The sequence below is a fragment of the Rhamphochromis sp. 'chilingali' genome, assembly GCF_963969265.1.
Source record: "Rhamphochromis sp. 'chilingali' genome assembly, chromosome: 5".
NCBI lineage: Eukaryota > Metazoa > Chordata > Actinopteri > Cichliformes > Cichlidae > Rhamphochromis > Rhamphochromis sp. 'chilingali'.
In genome coordinates this window covers 8875595-8902933 of record NC_137932.1, presented here as the reverse complement: position 1 = coordinate 8902933, position 27339 = coordinate 8875595, and the positions used below count along the sequence as shown (strand labels likewise).

General features: G+C 40.1%; 2 protein-coding genes across 4 annotated transcripts; one reads left to right on the top strand and one right to left on the bottom strand.

The window, feature by feature from the left end:
* Positions 1-1394: 1394 nt before the first annotated feature.
* ccm2 (CCM2 scaffold protein) lies at positions 1395-16680 on the top strand. Of its 2 annotated transcripts, XM_080881762.1 has the most exons (11): positions 1395-1788; positions 4286-8974; positions 9601-9774; positions 9975-10058; positions 10913-11096; positions 11245-11381; positions 11715-11850; positions 12056-12113; positions 12223-12349; positions 12479-12617; positions 14697-16680. In XM_080881762.1, the coding sequence occupies exons 2-11, from the start codon at positions 8963-8965 to the stop codon at positions 14999-15001; spliced, it is 1356 nt and encodes a 451-aa protein (XP_080737888.1). In that variant the 5' UTR covers positions 1395-1788; positions 4286-8962; the 3' UTR covers positions 15002-16680. The 2 variants fall into 2 exon arrangements, with proteins under 2 accessions (XP_080737888.1, XP_080737887.1); XM_080881761.1 differs by lacking the exon at positions 4286-8974 and having other exon boundaries at positions 1396-1788; positions 14697-16679.
* Positions 16681-19817: 3137 nt separating this feature from the next.
* On the bottom strand, positions 19818-27208 carry fam167ab (family with sequence similarity 167 member Ab). Of its 2 annotated transcripts, none has more exons than XM_080882521.1 (3): positions 27099-27208; positions 24444-24973; positions 19818-22098 (listed from the first exon to the last, which is right to left on the bottom strand). In XM_080882521.1, the coding sequence occupies exons 2-3, from the start codon at positions 24786-24788 to the stop codon at positions 21835-21837; spliced, it is 609 nt and encodes a 202-aa protein (XP_080738647.1). In that variant the 5' UTR covers positions 24789-24973; positions 27099-27208; the 3' UTR covers positions 19818-21834. The 2 variants fall into 2 exon arrangements, with proteins under 2 accessions (XP_080738647.1, XP_080738648.1); XM_080882522.1 differs by having other exon boundaries at positions 27065-27102.
* Positions 27209-27339: the final 131 nt, after the last annotated feature.

The following is a 27339-nucleotide window of genomic DNA, read 5'->3' as shown; positions in this document are numbered from 1 at the left end:
AACATAGACTGCTAAAGACAACTGGTAAAAAAAATAGAGAGAGGGAGCGGAAGTGGAATTTGTAAGTTAGCTCACTTATAAATGAGTGAACAGTCTCTAATTTTTAAGGAGATACACAAAATATCAACTAACACTCCAGAAAAAAAAAACACATTACAAAAAAGTTAAAAATTGATTTGTATGTTATTGAGTTAAATAAGTATTTGATCCCCAAGCAATTCAATTCCATTTTATTTATATTGTGCAAAATCACATCAACCTTGAGTTTCCCTTAAGGAGCTAAGCAAAACATGGCTTACTTGGTGGGGAAACCCTTTTTGGGAAGGATGGCGGTAAGACATTTCTTGTATAGCTGGTCACTCAGGGGGAATTCTGGCCCACTCCTCTTCACAGAAACTCTCTAAATCCTCTAGGTTTCTAAATAAATTCAGTAATTTTTAAATGTTTCATTTTAAAAACCCCAAAATCGATCAATATGTAAATATTGTAAACTACTGGAGTCAAGACGTTTCCTACATGAATGACAGCCCATTCACAGACACTTGCGTAAGTTGCCTGTAGCATGAAGTCATAGCTCATGCACAGGTTTAACTCTGTGCACACAGAAATGTTTGATTTACAATTGTTTAACACTCTTAATACATACATAATTCTGCACAGTGAGGGTCAAAGAGAAGAAACAGCTGAAAATTTAATTAGAGAAACAAATCACTGATGACCAGTTCCTCATAGTGTGAAATAACATACAGCAAAGAATAGCCATCACCTGCTTTATTCACGTGTTTGGGAAAACAGAGCCTAAGTACCACCATTGAGCTGTCCCTCTGTTACAATCCTTTCTAATCCTGCTCCTCCTCATCACTCACAGCAAAAACTTTAGCATCTTTAACTTTGCAACCTACACCTCTGCCTCTGTAAACGATGCATCATAGCTGGTCTTAAGGATGCGTGACAAATCACCCCTGACACTCACCTCCACCCCATGTCCGCACTCTCATTTTCGGATAACTAAAAGCTCTCAGAGTCATCAGCTGTTAGTCAATCTAATCTCTGATGACTTCACGTCAGTGGGCTATTGTTTAAAAATCCAGTGAGATTTGTTTTTGACAAAGAAGGCTCAAACTCGATTTTAAATAATTTAATAAATCCCGGGCAAAGAGGAGTACTATATGAAGCAGTAAACGTAAAGCATTAAAACAATGAAGAAACCTACCAGTTATATAAAACGCAAACACCCTCTAAGCTGAGCTGAGATCATGTTTCCATAATTCATTTTTCACTGCAGTTAATAGCAAATTACTCATGAAGTTGGTTTCTCCCATCAGCCGGCAGCATTGACAGCTGTAAAGCACAACAGCTGCCCTGTTTTGGTTTGTGCAAAGCAAAGCAAGGCATGCTGGGCCTGGATTACAGTTAAACGCCCAAAATGGCGGCACGGTTGAAAAGTTTTGACTGTTTTGTTGGAGTTTGTCTTCTTCACAAACTATTTCTTTGACTGTTTAAACTGTACGGAATCGGCTTCATTTTTTCCACAATGGTGGAGCACCGGGATTTTTTCTAATGGTTGAAGAGTTACACAAGAATTAGCATGGCGTTTTGGTATCAGCTCAAAATCGGGCATCACTTTGCCAATGCTAGGCTTGGCTAAGCTAGCCTAGCAAGCTAACTGGTCTTAGATGAGTGCTTGGCTAAAACCTTCACGTCTCACCTGCGTCTATAAGCTGAAGTGAATATGAAGATGAAATTCTTCCCATAGAAATGGAGGATGATGTGAAAAAAGTAAAAAAGGTAAGTTGGACAATTTGCGCACTTTTATAGCAGGTTGACTACCTGCTACCTTATTACCTAAGCTAGCTGAACTGGTAACTGGCTAAGATAAGTAGCAAACTATCAAGTAAAGTTTAGCTTACGTTAGCTGGCCAGCGGACCCGGGAATCAATCCCAATACGACTCGGACTGATAGACTGTGCTTCCAATCAGCCGGCGTCACTTATAAAAGAATAGAATGTGCAACGTACCGAAAGGATTATAGTAAGAAACAAGTAAAGTTTGGGAAGTTGTAAAGGATTTGTTCGCTTTATATTTTCGTGCGCTTAAATGTAGTGGATGTTCGCTATGGAAAATATGGTGTATTAACAATTAGGCGAATATATTATTGGATATTGGGCTTTAAACAGCGAGCTTGATGCTGGTATACCTCAGTGATATTGTTCACCAAAAAGCTAACGAAAGCACAACCGAGTTTCCCAAAGCAATAGCTCGTTGATATGGCAGGCATGGGTCTGCTGTCAAAGGCAGCTGTTATCAGTGTCAGTCATTCTAAAAGGAAGAAGCACCACTTGGTCGTGCCAACAAACCTGCCCTCACACAGTGATACACTGATACAGTACATGCTCCCGTTTGATATGGAGGCAGGTCGTTACAGTAAACACACGCAGCAGATAGTTGTTTGGGAGACACTCCTTTTATCCTGTTCATTAGAGCAGACACAGGGAGGGCTTTTGCTCCTGTTCTGTTGGCTGGAACAGGAAGAAACGGGATGGCAGGACATGAAAAAGAAGTATAATGAAAACTGAGATGTCTGACGCTTTGTTATGATTGTGTTAGTCATTCAGCCGTTTTTTCCACGAAAGGGACACTAATGCATCTTCCTATCTAATTCAGCTTCCTCTTGATGCAAGGGGAAATTTGGGAAGAAATCCAGTGTTGACCTAGATGGTTTGTTTTCTCAAGGACATGGTTTTCCAGCAATGATAACATACCAGAATGTGCACATAGCCCGATAAGACATAATTTCCACTGAACCTTACACCCAAAATATCTGATCACTAATGATTGTCCAGACTCCAGTAGGATGCTTTTTAACCACAATTTTGGATTGTCATTATGTGGAAGTTCCTTTTACTTCTCATTGCAAATCTGCATTATGAGTGGACAGTGTTCAAACAGCTGATCACCTATTTACCATGTGGTGCAATGTTACTAGGGTTTAAAAATTTAAACATGAGTTGTGCAGTTCCTGTTTGTACCACTTGGTGCTGACTGTGGATTACATTTGGCTGAGATTTATTTTATGGAAAACCTCAGTTGCCTAAATCGATAAAGTGTTGCTATTATTCTTCTGACTGATTCATTAATGGATCCTCCTTGTTAGTATATTTGTCAGATAGTGAGGCATTAAGGCAGGTATTCTGCAAGCAAAGTCTTGGTTAAAAATTACCGGTATGTCCCTTAGAGGAACATTATAGTGTGACTATGCATTGTTTTGAGTTTCTGTCATCCCTGATTGGATGAACTGCTGTTTCATCCCCTTAGAATTATACGTTTTTTTTATGGATTCTGACCAGTTTTGAGATATTATGTTTTCAGGTTTTTGCAGTCCACATCGCAAAAATTACATGTGGAATAAGTCTTACTCCCATATGATTATGACACACACCCTATATGTCTTTTAAATCTATAGTCTTGAACCCTGTCAAGTGTATAGCTTTTGAACAAGTGAAATGCAGATAAACCTTTTAATTCTACAAACTTATTTTTCTTTGGAAACATTAGGTTCGTTTTACAAAATGTGAAATCAGATTTTCAAGTAATTATAAATGGTTAACTTATAATTAAGTTAACCATTTAAAACCATAATTATAATTAGTTTTAAAATATACAATTGGTAATGTAACTGTCTCCACAAGTATGATTAAATCAAATGTAATGCATTCTGTGACAAGACGATGCTTAAAAGAGTGGCATCTTTTCAATAAATAAATGAATGATTGAATACAAATTGTAAAAAAAAAAAAAAAAAAATGGCACATTTCAATACCCTCATGCTAGCCAACTGAGCACCAGACTCATTTCGTTTCCTTTCTGGTTTCTTTTTCTTTTTATTTTTTTGCCTGTCCCGTTTGGCTCTTTTGCCATCAGAATTATTGTCTAAAGGCGAAGAAAGATGCTCAACGGATTTACTTTACCAAATTGACCATCCCAGCCTTGCCGTAATGGTCCATTTGATTCACCTTTTATTGTTTATTTTATTTTCACTTGCTGAATACGGGACAGACTTGACTGGAGGAAAGAAGGGGAGAAAGAAAGAGGGAAAGAGAAACAGCTTTTCCATAACGAATATGACAGTAAATACTAAATATTAAACATTATTGTGCAGCACATAAGATCAACAGAACACAGTGTGCTTTGAGGTAGGAGCCAAAAAGGGTGTAGTTTGTGGGTGTGATCACCTGTGTGTACACCTGTGAGCATGGACGTGCTTGTTTTTTTTTTTTTTTAAAAGGTTCCTTCATGTAATGATCTGCTAGAGGGTGTGGGGGGGCCACTGCCCCGTCCTCCAGGGCATGAAGCAGGTATGGAGGAGATCAAAACTCCAGACATCCAGAGGCCCCCAGAACACAAGAGACCAAGGAAGACTAACAGAGGGGCAGCCGCGCCACTGTCCCAGAAAGAGCTGAGGAGAGTCCCAGATGAGGGTTCACTCAGCAGCCACGGAGCAGAAGCCAGGGGGAGTTGCAGTGACGCGCCTGTGAGCTCCGCCGGCAGTCAGCTGTGCCTGAGTGACCGAGCCCCAGGCCGAGAGGCCGGGGGCACCCCACCTCCGAAGTGGCCCGAGCGAGCCCCAGGCTCCAGGCCCCGATAAGCGGCCGCCAAGGAGTGAGCCGGTGTGTACCTGGACGCCCATCCCCAGACACAAAGAACCACCAACGCACCGATGTCTGAGGGAGTCCGCCACTGGCAGGGGAAGTGGTGGTGGGTGGAGATAGGCCTCCAAACCTTGGAGGGCCTGAGATGTCCCCAGGGAGGTGGCGTCTGATACCAAACCTGACATATAGACACAGACATACAGGCACACACAGACACAAACATCCATTCCCACCCTCATGCTCTCATATGCACTTACTCCACACTCAACCAACGTGGAGACAGACATAAAGAGACGCTGTAAACACGATCACACTCCCCAAGCGTACTCTACGAACCGGGACTAGGTACCCTTGCCCCTGGAGGGGGGAACTGCACCCAGACCCAGGTGGTGTTACCCTTTTCCCTGCGGTGGGGAGAGGCAGACCGCCCCGACTCCGCAGCAGCAGGGAGGCTTCCTTTCTGGTTTCAAAATGTCATCAAGTTCTTATTGGCTCATAGATGGCACCTTTTAATGCAAAGTTAAAGAATCCTTATGGAGAGACTTTTTTTTTTTCCAAAGGTGCAATTGAAAAGTTAAAAATGAAATACTTGCATTATTTTTAAGTTGTCAGGGAATAAGAATATTAGAATAAGTCAAGTTTGACAGAAGTGTCAGATTGGACCTTATGATTCTAAAGGGGACACGATGAAGATTACACCTTTTATGAATATTTCATGCAGAAATTCTAGTAAACCTCAAGGGTCCTCGAACTTTTTCCTACAACTGTATATGGTAATGTTCTTGAATACTTTACTGTGAATGATTATTTGTAGGATTTAATTGTTATTCTTAGGCCGCGTTTCTGAATAGGTCTCAGTGAATTGAGAATGCTGGCTTCTCTTACAGCTGGTCTAGGTTTTCTTGCATTGTTTTGAAGTAAATGTGAAAGTCTTATCTATACTCATTATTGTCACACCCCACAGAAACTATGCAGTTTCTTCATTTATATGTATTTTATGAATAAAAAACACACATCAGCTTGTGGCCATTTACTGGGGTCAACTATAGTCTCACATTTCACAAGTAAAGGCCATAAAATGTTAATGTACTTCAATAGTTGCATACTATTAAATAATGCAGTGGGTGATGGAGCTCGAGTTCTATAGTGACTGAAGGCTAAGAAATATCAGCACGTAAGAAACAACATACATTAACACACACACACACACACACACACACGTATGTGTGTCTGAGTGAATGTATGGCTTTTAAATTTGCATTTAGTTTGTCTCTTATGTGCTGATATTTCTTAGCATAGATATAAAAAAAAAAGCCAGGTTTGTAACATGAGTTTTTGAGTGGCACAGTTGGGAGTGGGTGAGATGGCATCAAAATATTGTTATAATATTTCAAGAAAATTTGTGATGATATTTCTGATTATATAGAAAACAAGATGCTAAATAACATTGAATCAGTGACTGCAGCTCACCGGTAGCAGCATTTATTTATTGCTGCAAACAAAATCAAGGGGATTTCCATCCTTTTCAAGTGTCACCGATGACAGACTAACCCTTTCAAAGTGTGACTGTTATTACCACAAGTCACCAGCAGCAGCATTAAAGTGCAAGAATACGAACAGCATAAGTCAATGGTAAAGCATAAACGTAGCCTAGGTAGTGTGTTCCTTGGAGATTTTCAGTAAAAAGATAACATAACTGCTTAATGCTTAACTATAGAGATTGACAGACCACGCGACTTTCGCGCATTGCATGTTGGGTACGAGCATTTTCAGATCTAATAGAAATCAAATGAGTGTTTCGTAATTCATTCAATTCATTGTCTTTATTTATAACTGGCATTATTGTCTCATTCTATTATAGAATCTTACAGGAAAGACGCAAAATTGTATTCCATTATGCTTTATTAGCTGCTTCGGTAAAAAAACAAATCAACAATGCAAAAAAAACCCAAAAAACATTGCAAAACAACATACTGGAAAACAGTTATTCATCACTTGAGTGCTTCAGTACAACCCTTGGGCACATATATACAGGACGTTTCGTGGCTGTAATGATATCACGCTCTCTTAACCGATCAAATCTCGCTGTGGTAGTAGCTTTAAACTCAGTATGACCCCGGTTGATAGAGGGTGCCCAGTCTGGATCGCATTCTAACATTTTGTAGACTGGTTTTCCTACAAAACACAACAAACATTAGCCCGCAAAGCCACAGTGAACAAAGCAGCATAGCGCAACGAATTCAATTCAAATCAATATAAGACTTATTTGTAACCTACATCAACAATTATGTTATTATAAATTACGTAATAACTACAACAGAAGACTTACCTTTGTGGAAATGCTTGGAGCAGACTAACATATGAGCTGGAGTGTTCTGGAACATTATATTTGGTCTTCGAATGGCTGCAATCCAGGCCATCCGTCGGCTCTTTGTTACTTCGGAAACACTGCTTGAACAATTTCTCTTCCACGACGTAATCCGATAAAAACCGATCTCTTTACCCATTGGCTTCCTGTGGCTGTCATTCAACCGGCTATTGCAGTTAATAATACAACAGCTTCTTGCCATTTTTTGTGTTTCTTTTTATTGCTGTGTGACTGTTTTCATGTGAAAGCCTGCGTGCACTAGTACCGCTTGACACTCGTTCCCAGAATTCTTTGCGGTTTTACCCCGGAATGACGTCACATTTTCAATCTCTATAATAATAACTAGCCTTGTAACTTAATCTGAGCCTGCACAATATTGTCAAATATGAAACTGAAAATTATATTTTACCTGGAATGTTGTTTCTTGGGTCAGCCTTCTTAATAGGGTTGGGCGATATGTAAAAATTTTCCAACAATCATCAGTCCATTAATGGACGTTGGGCGACATTCGCACATGCGCAGACTTTTTGATGGGTGGAGCAATGTAGCATGGACTGATTTGCATGTTTATAACACAACATGTTGTGGGCGAACTAATTTCCCCCCCAAAAAATTAAGGCTGTCAGTGTTAATGCAGCTCCATTAAAAAGCATTTGGGCACATTCTGAGGCTCGCAGATGAAAAAGCATGTTGCTAAAACAGTGCTATTATTATTATTATTTTCTGTTGACTGCTTCCGTTAGCTCCATCATTATTAGCAAACTTAGTCATGGGCAAATGAATAAATAAATCGCCCTTGTAAAAACGATCGCTGATGGGCTCAGTCTATCGTCAATAGTCGATATATTCGTCCAATTGCCCAACCCTACTTCTTAACCAGTTCTTTAAAGTCCTCCTTTACCAGCATGTAACTGACTCCGTAATAGATTTTTCCTTTAATTACTTATTTCTGCCAGAGACTATGGCAAAAATGCTTAACTTCAATTAGCAAAGACATACATACACTCACATACCTCCATACATACACACACACTCTCACACAGGGTGTGGCTGTCACAGGGACATATGACGAAAAAAACACAACTGTCACTGTCACTGAAATTCTCCAAAAGCAATAAACTAATATAATGAAATTAATGACATTATCTTCTCAGATCACGAGAAAAGATATAGAAATCTGTTTTAAAAAATTCTAGCTACAAATTTGGGAACTACAAATGACTAAAGTAGTCCTTCTGTTGTAGATGGTGTTTGCAAACTTCTAAATGTCTGCTCTTGATTTGCTTTTATTGTTGCAGAGAAAAGTTTTTACTATTTATAATTTGCCTGTTTAATTAAAAAAATGAACATCTGTCTTTAGATTGCCTGCACTTTTCACCTTCTGAAATCTGCACTGTTAACAGCGTTGCAGATGTCATAGCTGTGGTTAGCTGAGGAGAAAGAGACAAAGTTGTCTAATTCTGTGGTTTAGCAGCAGTATGTATAAATGTGCTTTCAGAGTCTTGCAGAGTCCTGTGACTGTGATAGAAACAAGCAATCGCATTGAAATGTTATTAGTTTTGAGGTAAAAGTGTACCTTTGAATCACATTTACTAAAATTGCATTCAGCATCTGCCAAACAGTTCTCAAAACTACATGACAAGTTTCCTGCAGAGAAGTGTCTAAATATTCAAAGCATCAATACACGTGTCATTGCAGGAAGCTGTGGTTGGTCTCCTTCCTGTTCTTGTGCTTGAGTATAAAGTCAGAGACACTTCCCTTCCTTTGTGGGGAACACACCCCTGACATCTATACCCCGTGTGCTATACTGAGTGTCTCTCGCCAGTTGGCAGCTGTCATTGCATGTGAGTGGAGGCATCAGGTGATCTTTAGTTTAGGCAGTGTCTGAGCATTTGTGGCCAGGCTGCGAGCTTGTTGCATAGGCGTATCCCCAAAGTGCGGGTTCATGGAGAACGAGGTATGATTTTATTATTATTATTTTTACACGCTTTATCTTTTTTATGCTTTTGAAACATTTTCCAAAGTCGGAGTTAGTTATGTTATGTTAAGTAACTGTTTTTGGGTTTCAAACATATACGAGATCAACACTGGTGCGTAATGTTGTACTACCTATATGCAGACAAAGGAATGAAGTGAAATAAACAGACTTAAAAACAAAGATGTTTGAGAGAGAATGCATGCTCCAGTTAGGGAAACCTGAAAAAGGTCATCAAAATCACAAAACGTATTGTTTACATGTGCTTTTGTTAGTATTGTAGCATAACGTATTGCACAACATTGAGGTTTGTAATTCTGTGGTGTCTTATTTTGGAACTAGCAGAACAGTGAGGGGAAATGGGCTCAGCAGAAATTATAGGCCAGGCGAGAAGAACTGTCAACAAAATTTAACGTAGCTTCCCTTTTTCATACTGAACTCGTAATTCCACTTGCAAGTGTTAGATTGTCACACATGTATTTTTTTCTTATATGGTCTTATAGGGAATTACTACTTGTATTTACTCAAACTTAAAAGGCGAGTTCAAGTTACTGTTACACAGACTGCTGTCCTCTTACTTCACTCACCTTTCTTTCTTTATTCAATAGCCTGGTATCTCTCCGTTCAAGCGAGTCTTCCTGAAAGGAGAGAAGGGGAGGGACAAGAAAGCCCAGGAGAAGGCCACAGAGCGCAGGGCCCTACACACCTTCTCACTCTCTCAGCCTGACCACCGCATCGACCCAGACATCCTGCTCAATGACTACATTGAGAAGGAAGTCAAAGTGAGTGTGATAAGGATGTTTTCTTTGAAGCTCTAGTCGTTTTGTTCACTTATATCAGGTTTGGTCTTTTTGGGGGGGGGGGGTTTGTTTTTTTCTTGGGGGTTTTTTTGCTTTTAAATAATGATTATTATTTTTTTTAATTTAGATTTTGGTGCAACTTTCTCTAATATGAAGTGTTTTTTTTCCTCTATCATTTTCAGTACTTGGGGCAGCTGACATCAGTTCCAGGATACTTGAACCCATCAAGTAGGACAGAGGTCCTGCAGCTAATTGACAATGCGAGAGTAAGTACCTGAGTAAGAGGATTTATCGGAATCTTTAAATGCGATTACTCCCCCCGTCTCCTGATTTTTCTTTCAAAACTGTTGAAGAGTTATTCCTACATAACTCACATATACTCAGTGGACAATATATTAAGTACACCTTGCAAGAATTGGATTGGACTCCTTTTTGCCTTTTGAACTACTTTAATTGTTCAAGGCATAGATTCATCAAGGTGCTGAAAACATTCCTCAGAGATTTTGATCCATTTTGACATGACAGCACACAGTTGGTGCATAATGCAAATCTTCTGTGCTCTATTGGACTGAGATCTGGTGATTTTTGGAGGCCATTTAAGTAGAATATGTTACAATATGTTGTGTATGAATTCTAGCCTCAGTTTCCCGTTCTTAGCTGATATGAGTGGTATCCAATGTGGTCCTCTGCTGTTGTAGCCCAACTTCTTCAAGGTTTGTTGTGCATTCAAAGATGCTCTTCTGCGTACCGTGGTTTTAACACGTGCTTATTTGAGTTACTGTTCCCTTCCAAGAACTCAAAGCAGGCAGAACATTTTCCACTTGACATCAACAAAGCATTTGTCATACAGAGAAGTGCCAGATTTTAGACCATTCTCTGTAAATCCTAAAGATGGTTGTGCGGAAAAATCCCAGTAAGTCAACAGTTTCTGGAAAACTCGGGTTACATTTAGTCACTTATATCGCCTTTCTTCCCCATTCTAATGCTCTGTTTGAACTTCAGCAGGCTTGTCTGCATATCTAACATGAGATGTTTGTGCTAACTGGGTGGTGAATAGTTGTATATCACAAAGTGACAAATGAAAGCATATTTCTTAAATATTTCTCTCCCGGTATTTTAGAAGTCACATCAGTTGGTAGGCCAGCTGACATCAGAGCAGGATGCAGTCGTGAGCTTGTCAGCATACAACATCAAGCTGGTACGGCGAGATGGAGAAGACATCATTTTAAGAGTGCCCATCCATGATATTGCTGCTGTCTCCTACATCAGGGATGACTCATTACACCTTGTAGTGATAAAAACAGGTAAAAACAAAGCTTTTCAGGTTTGACTTTTGCTAAAAGTATTATGGCTATTAAGGATCAGAATCCATGCATAAAAACTGAATAAGTAAAGTTTTGACTATATGTTCATTTTAAATGTGGGTTGTTTTTTTTGTTTGTTTGTTTTCAGCCCAGGAGTCAGGGGGCTCGCCCTGTCCCAGTTCATGTCCTGATCTCAATAAGTCTCAAACTCGGAGCTCCTTGTCAGAAAGTGGAACTGTGCTTGTTGAAGTCTGCTGTCTGCTTGTGCTGGCAGTTGATAATAAGGTAACATTTTGCATGTGAGGCAAACTGCAGACTCCTTTTGAAATGCTAGACAGGGTTTAAAGATCTAAATTGAAGTGTTGGCTTCGAGCCACCTGCAGCACTGTTGAACCTGAATGGGAACCAGCAAAAACCCTGTTTGTTTTTTTTTGTTTGTTTTGTTTTTTTAATCCTGGTAATTTAAAAAGATGAAACAAGTGTATGTTAATCTACAAACTGTAATTTTTTTTTTATGATGCATTCATCAATCTCTAAGAGATCATTTTAGTTTTGATGTGTTTTGCATGATAAAAACTGTTTACTAACTGTATTATTCTTTCGTTTTCTTTTTTTTAGGCAGCAGCTGAGGAGTTGTGTCTTTTGCTTAGCCAAGTTTTCCAGATTGTTTACACAGAATCAACCATCGACTTCTTAGACAGAGCCATTTTTGATGGCGCAACTACACCAACCAGACACCTTTCTCAGTACAGTGGTAAAGCAGAAAATTGTTTTCCATATGGACAAAAGTGATGGGAAAATTAACAGACTTTTAAATATTTGGTTTACTTGATAAGAAGCTTAAAAATGTTTTTTATAACATGTAGGTTGGTGCTGTTTTGTAGCTTTTTAAGCTAATGAAATTTAAGATTTTCCATCAATTGTTAGTCTGTTAATATTTCCTTTTGTTAACCTTAAAGATGACTCTTCGAGCAAAGTAGATGTTAAAGACTCTTTTGAAGAGGAACCCAGCCCACTGTGAGTACACAGCTCAGCCCAGCTACAGTGCAGTTCCATTTTTCTTTTCAAAGTTTTGTCACATCTGTGAAAGTTTTGCTCATCACTTAAGTGTGTTGCGGTCTCTCAGTCAGTTCCTGGTTACAGAAGGAAGCTCTCCATCTGCTTCCACTCCTGCATCTCCTCAGACCAAAACTGCAAGCGAAGGCGAGCTGAGCACCACAGCTGCAGAGCTGCTGCAGGACTACATGACCACAGTATGGCTTTCACTTCACTCTTTTCTTTGTCCAATTCTGTTTGTGAGAATAAGAATATTGAAAGCTATGTTGATACGAAACTGTAATCATTCTTGTTTTTATTTTTTAATTTCCCCCCTCCCTTTCTAGCTGCGGACAAAGCTCTCATCACAGGAGATCCAGCAGTTTGCTACTTTGCTCCATGAATACCGTAACGGTGCCTCCATTCATGAGTTCTGCATTAATTTGCGACAACTTTATGGGGACAGCAGGAAATTTCTTCTGCTCGGTAAGCCCACACTACAACTGAAGATTCAATTATTTTAAACTTCATATCATCAAGTGTAAAGTGTTAGCAGTTAGCTTTTGTACTTTTGCTGAAGTCTTAGTTTGCTATGTGTTATTCTTTTTAGGTGTCTGTGCGATTAATATAGTAGTCACAGTTTATGTAACAGTAGTTACATCCACTGATCTAATTACAGCAATATTTTAAATGGTACATCTTGGAGAAGAGCACAGAAAATATCCTAAAAAGTAAAATACCAACTTCAAGCAACAACATTTTTATGGTACTCTAATATTGATGGTATGAACGTACATATATACTTGTAAAAAGAAAAAAGTAGTTTGTGGTTTTAAGTATCCCCGTTCCTGATTTCTCATCTTTTTTTTTTCTTTTTTTTTCATATTTGTCACACTTTGATGTTTCAGATCATCAAACATTTTTAATAGACAAAAATAGCTCTGGTGTAAAAATTACGTCATACCAACAGTCAAACATGGTTGTGTGATGGCCTGGGGCTGCTTTGCTGCTTCAAGACCTCAATGACTTGCAGTAATCGATGGAACCCTCTCTACTAGAAAATCCTGAAGGAGATCACGTGGGTTTTGCAGCAGGACATACCAGAAAAGCTACCTCTGAATGGCTAACCCATGGCTAATTGTCTTAATTAAAACAATTCTGCAAAGGATCAAGATTCTGAAGTGATGTGAAAGACTTGCCAGTTATCATAAAAGCGTGATTGCAGTTCTTGTTGCCAGAGGTTGCACAACCAGTTATTAGGTTTAAGGGGAAAGTGTGACATGAAAAAAAAGAAATGAGATCTTTAATGGAAGGACTGCCTCCTGTGGGCATGTATCAAACAGTCACCTGTGTTCACATAGACTGCAAGTATCAGGATTTTCTTTTTTTTCTTTCCACTCCTGGAGGACAGCCTGCAGCTTTGTTGGCTAAGGACAGGGAGCTGCTACATGAATTGAACAAGCACTTATTAGAGTGCTCATCTTAGTACCTGTTTCTGGTGAGATTTTCACCAAGATCAGTCAGATCACAGATGGTGCGCTTATGTAAGGCTACAGCAACACCTCAGACATACACGCCAATAGACTGGTCTCAGGGCATGGTGGGACTGAAGGTGTGTGTGTGTCCGTCCGTCCGTCCGTCCGTCCGTCCGTCCGTCCGTCCGTCCTAAGACGGGTGTAACAGATCTTGTGTATTCAATTTTCAATACAGTTTTATTTAGACAGCATCAAATCACAACAACAGTCACCTCAAGGTGCTTTATATTGTAAGGTAGACCCTACAATAATACAACAGAGTAAAGCCAACAATCATACAACCCCCTATGAGCAAGCACTTTGGCGATAGTGGGATGGAAAAACTCCCTTTTAACAGGAAGAAACCTCCAACAGAACCAGGCTCAGGGAGGGGCGGCCATTAGTCGCAACTGGTTGGGGTGAGAGAAGGAAGACAGGATAAAAAAAAACATGCTGTAGAAGAGAACCAGATATTAATAACAAGTAATGATTCAATGCAGAGAGGTCTATTAATACATAGTGAGTGAGAACAGGGACTGAAGAAGAAATACTCCTCCCCTGCATCATGGGAATCCCCCAGTAGCCTACGCCTATTGCAGCATAACTAAGGGAGGCTTCAGGGTCACCTGATCCAGCCCCAACTATATGCTTTAGCAAAAGGGAAAGTTTTAAGCCTGAGCTTAAAAGTAAAGACTGTGTCTGTCTGCCGAATCCAAATTTCAAGCTGGTTCCACAGAAGAGGGGCCTGAAAACTGAAGGCTCTGCCTCTCATTCTACTTTTAAATACTCTAGGAACCACAAGTAAGCACACAGTCCAAGAGCTCTGATGGGGCAATACCAGTGGCTGTACTATGAGGTCATTAAGATGGAGCCTAATTATTCAAGTTCAAGGATTTTTGAATTCAATTCTGGATTTAACAGAGCAAATGAAGAGAAGCCAATATAAAGAAATATGGTCTCTCTTTCTAGTCCCTGTCAGTGTTTTAAAGTAACTTAAATGCTTCACGTAATAAAATGTGCAGTAATTCAGAGCTTTTTCTTCCTCTTGCAGGCCTGCGGCCCTTCATACCAGAGAAGGACAGCCAACACTTTGAGAACTTCCTTGAGACCATCGGTGTGAAGGACGGCCGAGGCATCATCACTGACAGCTTTGGTCGTTACAAGCGCACAGCAAGCTCTGCCTCAGATTCCACCACCAATGGCAACGGAGCAGCAGGAGGAAGTGGTGACAGTGTTGCCTCGGACGAAGGCCACGAGCCCTCTGAGGGGGATGAATGGGACCGTATGATCACCGATATCAGCAATGACATTGAAGCTCTCGGCTGTAGTATGGACCAGGATCCAGTGACACCTTGACATGGGGAACAGAGGGGGGTAGTTTGGGGAGCTGTGGACATGAACTGATGGCCAGCAGGCATGATGTGAGTGGATGAGATGAAGGTGGTTGTTCAGCACTGACCTAAGATTTGATTTATTGTATTTTCCTCTAATTGTCAAGAGGACGTTCCATAGTCCCTACACACTCAAGGAAAGCCTTAAGTTGTTACTATTAAGTCAACAAATGCACTTATGCAGACCCTGTAGATGAAACGCAGTGGGTTGGATTGTTGGTTTTATAGACTGATTTATTTTAAAATTTTTACTTTGTGCTCATTTATTGGCAGTATCTGCCACTGCTATGAGCAATGTAGCGAATATCTTCAGTCTTTGAAATCTGTAATTTTGAAAATTGTGGATAATCCATCAGAGGACTGTGTACACATTTTAGAAGGTGAAGCATGGGGCTGTTTTGTGTTTGCTATAGATCAGTCAGCTTCATCCACAAAGAGAACTTTGGTTTTCTTCATTCACATTGTGTGTTATGGTGTGTGTAACATTTTGCGCCATTTTTTTCCAGTAAGGTTTGTGTACTGCTTTGTTTTACACTATCATTTGTTATCATTGTTTACTTATTTACATATTTTTGCCTTACTCAAACTGACCGATGAAATGCTGTAAAAACAAATTCTCATTCATTTAGTGAGTGAGGACTGTATTTGACAAAGCCAGTTAGTTGATGGCTGATGTAAATTTATAACGTTTAAAGTCGTTCTTCACATGCAGGTCATCTTGTTATGTTGTGCCTTCACACTGCAGTACTGCTGCCTGCTGTCTGTCACTCACAGACAGATAATTATGAACTGTAACTACAGTTGTTCAGCAAAACATGGTTATTAAATAACAGCTATTTTACACTGATTGTATCTTATTGCAAAATTTACACGCATCTTGATGTTGCATAAAAACAATATAGTATTATCCCTTACCACCTGTCTGCTGCGTTATCAATGTTCACTAGCTCTTCATTTGACCTCTATACATAAGAACTGACACAAGGGGAAGTTTTGTAGTCCAAATATGATCATTTGCTTGGATGCACCTAAGCTGCAGTGGAATTTCATTCAGAGCTTCATCAAAGCAGCCAGGCTGGATGCTGCTGAATGCCCACAAAGTCAGGGATTAGTTTTGTGAGTCTTGGGGACGGGAAATTTTGAGGACAGCACGAGTTGAGCACATTCCGTTCCGTAAAAGCCCATCAGCAGACTTTAACTCGGCTTTTCTCACCCCTCAGTCCTTGAACCTGACCATTTTCACAGGAATATCTTTGTTCTTCAAGCTACTCAACACTGAGCCACAAATCCTTCAAGTGTAAAAAGGGATGCCCAACTCAAGGGATGAACCAGTATTGTCTCCACTTAACAAGTAACTTGCCAAAGAACCAACTATCTTTTAAATTGTTTCTTTAGACACTTTGCTACGAGCAGCCTGCCACAAAAACACAATTTGTTCACATTTCTTTAGTTGAATCAGTCATGGATTGGCCTCCCCAGAGCCTGGAACTCAACTTTATTGAAGCAGTGTTGGATCATCTTGACAGAGAATGTAACAAGAGATGGCCAACATCCAAAGAAGAGTTTTGAATGTCTCTGAATGTCTTTCCTTACTCACTTTATTTCCTTGCACGTTTCAATAAATTGCTGCACCTATTTCACATTTTCCCGTTAAAATGGCTAAAGATTTCTGCACCGTACTATGTTAATTTCTGGAGTCATTCTGTGTCATTTATGGTATTGGAGTAGAGGTACCCATAGTAAAACTACACTTTGGTTCAGATAACATCTTTGGCTTTAGACACTGTTTTCTTTGAACAAAAGAGGGATATAACAAGTACACATTCAGTCTTGTGTCCTAACAAGTGTTCGCTGTATAGCTGTGCTATGATGTCATGCAGAAAGGGAGTACATGCTGTTTTTTTACATCCCCTTTTGATGTAATTGAACTGTTTCCCGGCAGTACTTGGAGGAATACTAATTGGCCGCCTATAAATTCTCATCTTAATCCAATTTGGACTGAGCAGCACCTCACTGAAGCAAGTAATTATTAAATAGATCAGTTGGACTAATTAAGTCATTAAGAGATCCCATGCTGTTTTATAAAGAGTTTACCAATTAACTGCACACAATGACAGAAGCTCCTGCAGTTCCTCATCAACACTGCATGAGTCACATATAGAAGATGAGATGTGTGCAGCTGCTTGTTTGTAGACAAGTCTCCTTCACTTTTCAGTTTGGGGCTGCTTGATCATTGAATATTTTTCTTTTCTTTTTAAAAATATTAATATATTAACGATTGATTAGCTCACTGAGTACTGATCCGAAACTTCGTGAATGCTTAAATCTAATCCAAAGAATAAAAAAAACTTCCAAAATTGATATTTCACAAAGGAAACTGCTGAATGTTTAAGCTCCGGGTTATGTTTTACTCATACCTTAGTTCAAAATCCATTTTCCAAACACCAGCACAGTCAGAATCAGTTTAGCACTCCATGGATTTATTAGTGTGGTCAAACTTAAAACCTTTTGAATTCATCATGTGCCTTCTTACGCATCAAATCCACCTGCTTTAGATCTTATTTTGGAACCAGTTGATACTAAAAATGTCACTACTTGCTAGATATTTCCAGTAAATCTGTTAAAGAAAATTTTTTACAAAGAGTCAAAGTGACCGAGTAGGACTTGTCATCACATTGTGTAAGTCAGCATCCAAGGACAGTCAATTTGATGGGTAACCCATCAATTTCCAAGACTATATGTCCTGTTAAAACTACATTCTTCTCCAAACTGTGGTGGTTTGAAACCATCTCACTCTAGCAGTAAATCTTTGAGATGAGATGTGCTCAGACACTCCTACACAAAGGCTCAGCATGAGATGCAGTCTGGGATCTGCGCCAGTCTCACCCTGTGGTTCACCTTGGTGAGATCTCTGTTAGCTGTTTGTGTTCGAGCGCGCAGTGCCGCTCTGTGGTGTTACATCTGTTACATCCATTTTTGCTAGATTAACTCCTCTTCAGTATGCAGTATACATAAAATCGAAGTGGAAGACAGTATCACAACTTTCTTGAAACAGAACGGAGATCAAACATCTCTCACTCTCTCTCTCTCTCCCAAAACAGCAGATTATTTAACCCTCAGTGTGGCCTACTTTTTATTGCATACCACACTGGGCCTTTATTCTTGAGATTTTATGCTTCTCAAACTGACAGTGAATGACTGTATGCATGTCATTTTCAATTCAGTTCAATTCAATTTCAATTCATTTTTTAAAGATAGCACCAAATCACAACAACAGTTGCCTCAAGGCGCTTTTTGTCATGTAAATGAGATGGTTTAGGTATGAAATTATTAAAATAACCAACTCTAGGGACAGCTGTTGAATGGAGCGGGAATCCATCCATTTCCTTCCACATGTCCAGTCGAGGGTCATGGTTGGGATATAACCTATCCCAGTTGTTGAGGGCAAGAGGCAAGGTTGCACACTGATGCCCCATTTAACGTCACCTTTTTTAAATTGCTTTATTTTTAACATGCATGTCTTTGGACTATGGGTGGAAGCTGGAGTACTTGGGAGAACACGCAAACTCCAGAGTAAAAAGCTTCCACCAGCTGGTGGATTCAAACCCAAGACCTTCCTGCACTGATGCGATGCTGCTAGACTCCAACACTGGAATCTAAACCGTTTTTTAAAAATATCTGGCTCCAACTGCATTGATTTGTTTCCAGTATTTTACTTTAAAAACATAAAAAATCATGGTAACTACACCTTGATGGCCTGGAACGTTTTAGAAAATGCATGTAATGGCCCCACTGGCAGCCTTTCATGTAGAACGAGTTGTGGCTTTCATCTGCAATAATCCCAAATAAAGCTGGAGCTCATGCATGAAAATCCAGTCTCAGCATAATCATTCACGACTCAGGCCGCTTCAACCGCTTCATAAGGAGAGAGACACGGGGACCAGGAAACGGCGTAAATCAACTCTAGCATGCAAAGCTGACCGTTGTCTTCACATGCACTGTTAGGTGGCAGTTTCACTCGCTTGAAAGAAACAGAAATACATTTTCTGACAGTGATAGATGAGAAAGCGGATGCTATTCTCAAAGCAACCTGTTAGCACAAGCAGACGAATCAGCAGCCTGCCCCTTTTGGAAAGAAATTTTTACACCTCGTGAATGAACTAAATCAATCCAACATGTTAGATGAAGTAATGAGGTGAGAAGGCCTAATTTTCTCCACTTTCTCCCAACTGTTTTTTTAAGTATTTATTTTTTAATTAAGGCTTGATATGAGTAGGGTTGTATCAGAACAAAGAGTTCTGATATTGTCTTGAGTCAAGAACCAAACCCCTCCAACACACTTACCACTGGTGTTTAAATAAGAGCATTAGTGATGTAAACACCATCCTACCTCCATCTGGTTCACTGTGTTTGGGAGACAGGCTTTATAGGGAAAATATAAGATGCTACTGGTAATGATTTTCCTTTAAAGGCAGCAAATTAGACAGTGAGAAAGTAATTTAGTGCATTTAGTGCATCCATCTCTTGATGGACTACTTCTTTCCTTTACATCTTTTGAGAACACTGTTAAATGGGGCAAAGGCTAAGTATTAAGATAATCTAAGCTATAGTAGACACTGTGGTCTTTTTTATTATTTCAGAGGGTGTTACAGGAGGTAATCTGTTCTGCTAATACCACTGCTGAAAACAAATAAAATCCAAGGCATGTGGGAAAGCTTTAAATCTCTGATATTGCATTTGTTATATATCAAAACCATGAGACAAGCTCTTTTTCATTGTGCATTCATTTCCCTTGGACTAAACATGACTAAACAAATTCCATGCACTTATACAGTAATATGTAAAAGTCTTTGACCAACCCACATCTGTAACCTGGCTAGATGGATAGATGGAAATACAGTATAGTAGGAAAGAGCAGAGTTTGTACAATTCTAATGAGCATGAAAATCAATATTTGGTGTGACTCTTAGTCTTCAACACAGACTGAACTCTCTTATGCAAACATTTCTTTTAAGGAGTCTTCAGGAATAGTTCTCCAGGCATCTTGAATGACATTCAAAACTCCTCTTTGGTTGTTGGCTGCTATTTGTTCCATTCTTTCTAAAAATGATCCCACACTGCTTCAATAATGTTGGACTCCGGGTTCTGGGGAGGCCAATCCATGAAGGAGAGTAATCCATTGTGTGTTTTTCTATCCAGGTATGCTTTTACTGTATCTGCAGTGTTTTTTGGGATCATCATGCTCACAAATGAAGCTGCTGCCAATCAAACGCTTTCCAGAGGGTAATGCATAGTAGATCAAAATCTGGTGGTGCATTCAGAATTCCAGCAGTTTTAACAAGACCTCCAGCATCACTACCTGAAATGCAGCCCAAGACCTGCCTGTAGACACTCACTGTTGTACCTCTATCCTGACCTCCTCCATACATATTGATAACAACTGCTCAAACCAACTGAACCGAAAATTTTAATTTTGGATTAATCATTCCAGAAGACCTGTTTGGCACACAACGGCCTTTTCTTCATGTTTCCCTTCCTTAAGAGTAGCTTCTTGACAGCCACCCTTCCACTGAGACTATTTCTGATGGACAGTAGATGCAAAGGCCTAAGGGCCAGATTCATCTCTTAGGTTTTGCGTCAGATCTTTGCTAGATTTGTTTTCCTATTTCTTAAGGACATGACTTTCAGAGACTGTTCATCAGCTGCTGATAATTTTTAGACCTAAGACTTCTTTTGTCCTTCACTTGTCCAGTGTCCTAATTTTTTAAGAACACACTCCACACAATGCAGAGACACGCCAAGTTTTAGCTCTTTGGGAATCACCTTGTGGGCAAGGTACAAGGAGTTGGACAAAAAACACGTGAAAAAATCCAATGTCTAAAGAAAAACATCTGCACAGTACTGTACTATAGATGCAAACCCGAAGTCAGTGTCTTGTAAAGAAAAGGTTGCCTTCAATTATAGTCAATTATAACTGTGATTCCAGCATAAAAAAGGGGTCATAGCAAGACGCACATAATCATGTCAATGGGCGCTCACAGTGATCTACATGAGTTATAATTTAGTGTTCATCCGCGAAAACAAAGCATGTTTTTGTTTCAGACTGACAAGGGCAACTCACATGATTACTATTAGAGCAAAAGGCAAAGCTCCAGAGACTAAGCTCAGAAAGGAGTGTAATTTGACAATCATTACACCGAATAAACCATTATATCCATGATATTCTACAAACACAAATGAGCATACAGCGCTCAGTCTCTATAATATTAAGGCATCACTTTGAAAACAACAACAACAAAACTTACAAGGTAGAAACAAATCTACTAACTGTGATTGTCACTGAAAATGTCCTAAAGAGGTCTGAATGTGGTGAAAATATATATATAAACATTTAATCTGTGCGTGATAAAGTATGGCAGAAAGTAGATGGTAATACTTAAGGTAATCAGTACTAATATGGTTTAAAAAACAACAGAAGCATGCCTAACACTGCTTTTGCACTGATTCAAAAACTGCATGTACTCTGTTTCAAGTCGTGGAAGGCTAAAAGTATGAAATCTGCTCCAGGGCTGAGTTTAGTGGCAAAAACACCACACTTACTAAAACTCTTCCTAATCTCTTAAATCTCTCTCTTTGATTTCAGTGAGCATAAAAATGGGTGTGATGTGGTTTTATCTCTGAAAACAGAAAAGATCTGATCATTATCTAATCACTGCGGCTGGCCGGCTGCACTCAAGAGAAGTAAGTATATAAAGGGTCTTTTGTATTCAGGATTTTTTTCTTCTTCCGTCGTTACCACTAGCAGAGCGAGAATCGGCGAGAGTTAATGTTCATCTTGGTGACTCCGATCAGTCTCAGCGGGGCAGAGAGGCCGAGGCCTGGGGTGACCGGGCATTCACACAACAGGTCCGACAGCTCATCCCGTTCCTCGAGGCCAAAGGTGGCGTCGTTGAGCATTCGGCGATGCAGATGGCACGTCTGTTCAATCTTCAGCTTGTTGATGTCACTCCGAAGCCGCATGAGCTGCCTCGCCAGCTGCTGGTCCTGCAAGCGCATATCTGTCTGCAAAAGAGAAGACAAAGGTGTCGGGATGGAAGATGAATTTGTTCATTTTATACGAAGCCGAATGGACGCGTCAAAGTGTCATTTTCTAAAAGATTGAAAGCTAAAACTAATCTATTCTAAGCTTAATTATTCTTTTCATTTATGGAGGACTCAATCACACCAACATACTGTGTATAGTCCACCTGTGGAGCTTGACCAGAGGTGCTTCTGTGAGGTCCTTTTTTGTCAAAAGAAGACTCACGGTGGGATACCGTGGTGCTCTTCTTTGTTTGTGTCCAAACATCTACACAAAGATGACAATCATCTTTATTGTTTGTAGCCACGTACTGTGAGTCTGCCTTTTATCAGTGCTTCTTTGTGCGCACAGTCCAAGCATATGAGCTATGGCTGAATGTGCAGAGTAATTGAGCAGAGTAAAAATGATTACAGTTGCAGAAATTGCTCGCAACAAATGCCAGATTCTGCTGCCTGGGGTCACAATCAGTCTCACTCACCAATAAGAATGAATGGGATTCTTCTGCCTGGTGATTAAACATCGCGTGCACTGTTAAACTCTAATTAGCTAAGAAGCGTGAACTTTTCTACTTGAACTTTGAGTGTGGAACAATGCTTCCTAAATTACACAACCAAAATAAAAATATAAGGAAAAATAAATCAATTGCAGTCATAATCATACAATTGAATTAATCCAAGTATAGTATAAGACTCTATCCTAACTGTACTGTACTAATTACAGGACAACAGAAAGCAGTAGGTACAAGGGAACAAGAACTATTCCCCCTTTATATGTAATCACGAGGACAAAGGGGAAGCATGCTGTATTTTCTGTTTTGTATAGGAATGAAAGTTCTGCACATCTTGGGACTGCTATGCTGATCAAACATGGTCACAAAGGGAGAATAATTACTACAATTCACACTACACTAATTTGTGGAACAAAATATTACTAGAACAAAAATGGCCTGTAAATGGTCTGTATTTGTATAGCGCTTTACTAGTCCCTAAGGACCCCAAAGCGCTTTACACATTCAGTCATCTACCCATTCACACACACATTCACACACTGGTGATGGCAAGCTACATTGTAGCCACAGCCACCCTGGGGCGCACTGACAGAGGCAAGGCTGCCGAACACTGGCGCCACCGGGCCCTCTGACCACCACCAGTAGGCAACAGGTGAAGTGTCTTGCCCAAGGACACAACGACCGAGCCTGTCCAAGCCGGGGCTTGAACCGGCAACCTTCCAATTACAAGGCAAACTCCCAACTCTTTGAATTAAATCAAGCAATAAGGGTGTGATTGAAGTGCAAGCTTTCATTCAATGGCTTTAACAAAAAATAAATAAATTTCAAATTAAAATTAATTTGACAATTAAATGCCCAGCATCTTCATGGTCAGGTGATTTTGACTGCCGAAGCAGACACAATATCTGAAGTTGATTCAGTGTGTTCTGTTTGTATTTTATAGCTTTTGATTGCAACATGACGTCTGAAGAAATGTCAGGCCAAGTCAGGGCTGCGTGATGGCAGAATTATTTCCATGGTAGAGGTCTATAATCAAGACACAACTTCATAAATGGAAATACAGATGCAACAAGAAGGTCAGATTAGACTTTGCTCATGGCGTAAAGCAGACTACAGCAGAATATAGATGGAGGCATTGCTATGGCATGGTTCATGGGCATGGTCCATACATGCCCATATTGCTAATGTGTCTACTGATAGAAGGAGCAGAATGCATCGTGAAGTGTACAGGGCTACACTCTCTGCTCAGATTCAGCCAAATGCTTCAGAACTGATCAGACAGCACTTCACAGTGCAACCAGATAACGACCCAAGGCAAACTGCTGAAGCAACCATTAGTTTCTCAAGAGAAAGAAATGAGATTGTTCAATGGCCAAGTCAACCAACTGATCTCAACTTAATAGAGCATGCTTTTCATGTTACTGAAGACAAACCTGAATGCAGAAAGACCCACAAATAAGCAGCGACTGAAGGTGGGTTCAGAATGGGGCTGACAGAGCACCTCATTGAGAGGAAACAAAGTGTGTGGTGATGTCCATGGGTTCTAGATTTCAGGCAATTACTGACTGCGAAGGATTTTCAACTAAGCAGCCTGAACTTATCAAAAGACCCATGTGTTCCTCTTTTGAACACGTGTAGCCAATATTAAATCCCTCATTATGGCCATGTTCCCTGTTTCCTTAATTCCTTTTATGAAGTGTTAGTACAAAAACATGCTGCAAGCTGATTACACTGTAACCCAAAACATTTCTGAAAATCTATGAGAAATTAGAACAAAATAAAGATTAGATGGTGGTGATAATTTAGACAGTGCCTCACCAGTTCTCTTCTGAGCCAGGTTAGAGCTTCATCAATGTTTTCAAATCCCTTAAGTTCACCTGATGGCAACTTGGGCTGACTCACATCTGGGTCCACTGAAGTCTCCTTGTGTCTAACTACTTTCCCTTTAGTCCCAGTTTCTGAGTCTCTGAAGCGATCTGCCTCAAGCCGGGCTTGCCACTCCAGGTAGGAGGGTCTCCTGGTCTCCAGTCTTAGTTTCTCTGTTAAGGCCTTCAAAGTCATCAGATGGTCATCTGTAGGCAAATCTACACCTTCCCCACAGTCTGCCTCGTCCTGGACATTTGTCCTGTTAACCACGATCTGTGGAGCTGAGTGCGAATTCATTTTTAACCTGTTAAATACAAAAACAAAACAAAAAAAAGCTATCTGGCCTCTTTCGTCGCTATAAGGCTATCAGGCTTCCATTCTGTCTGTCCAGCATTCACTTTTCTGCCCTTTATATTCTTCAGGAGACCCAGTCTTCAGTCTTTAGTGGAATCAGATGCTTCAAATGCAGAATATCTGTAGATCTGTAGAAGAAAAAAGACAGGTTATGAAACATTTGCTGAGAATAACAAAGGACAAACCTAATGTGCCAACATAGAGAAAAAAATGAGATTACACTCTAGAAAGACCTTCATTGTATTTCTATAAACTGATCTGGATGAAGCATGTGGCCTCTCTAATATCAGAAATTAGGGGACAGCACACAGAGGGGGATAAAACACCTCCTGGATTTTCATTTAACAGAAACAAACTGTTTCCATAGCAACAACAGAGGTGCTATAAATGAATCAGCAATTTCCGACCTCCTGTCCACGAGGCTTATTGCCTCAATAAACCCAAAGCCACAATGAATGTGAATGTGCTTTTTTAAAAAATAAAATAAATAAAATAAAAACCTTCTCAGGACCTGTTGAGTTGGAATGCAAGACCAGTTACAACTGGTAAAAGGGGCAGCAATAGCAAAAGCACTCTTACTGCTCAGTGTCTTCCTACTGAGTCCATAAGATCTCAATAAGTGGTTGGGGTGTGCTGTTATTCTATAATAGCAGCAGTGAAGTCCCTGCCCCTGGATCTAATGATACAGCCGGCTTGGCTGCTTTGCAATGGAAAATAGACTGTGATGAGTAGCTGACTTTTTAGTAGCCTGGGAATGGATGCTGTCTTCGTTATCTGCATGAATCAGTGCATTGCTGAAGTCCGCACTGTGTAGAGAGAGCATTAAAGCTGGAGGCAGGCATTTTTAACTTTGTAAGGACCGTTCGTGTACAGTGAGGAACTGGTTAGATTGTGAATAGGGACTGCTTATCCAGAACACTTAGAAAGGATGTGGAAAAGTGTGTCTGTATCACATAATGAGCTGTGATCACAATTATAAAGAAATAGAGAGGTTTTTGTTGTTGTTTTTTTTAAAACCCCTCTTTACTGGCTGGTCTGGTGAAGTCAGTCACTTTTTTGAATAGGCCAGCAGGAACTCTGCCTCTCTAGGAAGCCAAGTTTTACATCCTGAATATCAAATTCACCCAGGGCATATAAAAACACTGTCAAATGTTAGATGTCAGGGAGGGGGTGGCAGTGGGGGAAGTCCAGCTGTCCCTATCCAAATGTCCTAAGTGAATCAGCACACATCACCCATACATTCCTCTGGTTTAAACTCCAGTTGCCACACTAATAAAATATATTTTGTGGTGTTGGGACTTCTGTGAGATGCCAAAACCTGGTCTGGCTGAGCAGCTTAGGAAGTCTGGCTCTCCTATCTGGAACATGAGGTCATGTCTACGTAAGAAACACAACCACAGAGTAACTAAATGAAGCTTTAGCGTATAGTCCTCCAATCTATAATAGAACCTGACCCTGAGTAATTTGCAGGGATTTCAATTTCATCTTTGATACTGAGCATAACCGAAAGAAATTATCTCCAGGTTTGTGTTAGTAGTGTAAACACTGCTGCAGCGTATTGATTTTTTCCCCCATGTTGTGGCAACAGAAGCCCAATAAAGCAGTCTGTAGTTCAAAGTGAACCAATCTTTGCATTTGTAACCCTAAAGAAGACATCGAAGCTCTACAGTTCTGACTGTATTCAGAAAAGAAGCGATTAACTTGATCATAACGCACAATGGAAGTGACAAAGACACTCTTGAGAGTTACAACATTTGAAATATATAGATCCATATAACAGTAATAGTAATAATAAAGGTAAAACAGTACTTGTTATTATATAACTTGAAGTCGTATCTGAAATGGAGAGAACCATTATGATTTTAAGTGCCATTTAGTTCTGACAGTGAAAGCGGGCATGTAATAAAAAAGTGTTTTTTAAATTAATTATTATTTTTTATTTATGAGAAAATAACATACTGATAGTTCTCACAGCATAAAAGAAACAATTGTGATTACTATTGCGCTCACTGGGGAACAAACACCATCTGTAAAGATAACATTTTTCCTTCTAAATCCCCTGGAACATCTTGCACGATGATTTATTTTGCATGTGATTCATTTCAGCCTATTCCTGCTTTTCCGGCAGCGTGCTGCAAGGTGATACCCTGAGGGGGGGGGGGGGGGGGGGGGGATCACCTGAAAACTCGGCTACGCACGTAGACTACGACTTCGTTTACCTTTCAGGAACCTCCCAGCAGCGGTCCAACTTACCACGCTGAATCCTGGCAGCCACATCGGCGCAGACCATCACCGCCAGTCTCTCGCTCCCTGATAAGATCCCCTCTATGGCTCTGCGGTGCACTTATTTTTGAGCAGGGAGCTACCGGAGGAGGGGCGGGAAGGTTGCGTCAGGTTGTGGTTGCTTGGAGACGTCCAAGGAATCCGACTTCCCGCTAGATGAATATTACTGCAAGTGCGCCACAGTCTGATGACCAGGAGACAGCGTCACTAT

Excerpts from the sequence above, each read along its gene's own strand:
- ccm2 (XM_080881761.1), top strand. The coding sequence starts at position 1,759 with ATGGAGGATGATGTGAAAAAAGTAAAAAAG. Across the intron at positions 11,097-11,244 it reads CCTTGTAGTGATAAAAACAG|CCCAGGAGTCAGGGGGCTCG; the intron begins GTAAAAACAAAG and ends GTTTGTTTTCAG. Across the intron at positions 11,382-11,714 it reads TGCTGGCAGTTGATAATAAG|GCAGCAGCTGAGGAGTTGTG; the intron begins GTAACATTTTGC and ends TCTTTTTTTTAG.
- fam167ab (XM_080882521.1), bottom strand. The coding sequence starts at position 24,788 with ATGAATTCGCACTCAGCTCCACAGATCGTGGTTAACAGGACAAATGTC. Across the intron at positions 22,099-24,443 it reads CCTGGCTCAGAAGAGAACTG|ACAGATATGCGCTTGCAGGA; the intron begins GTGAGGCACTGT and ends TCTCTTTTGCAG.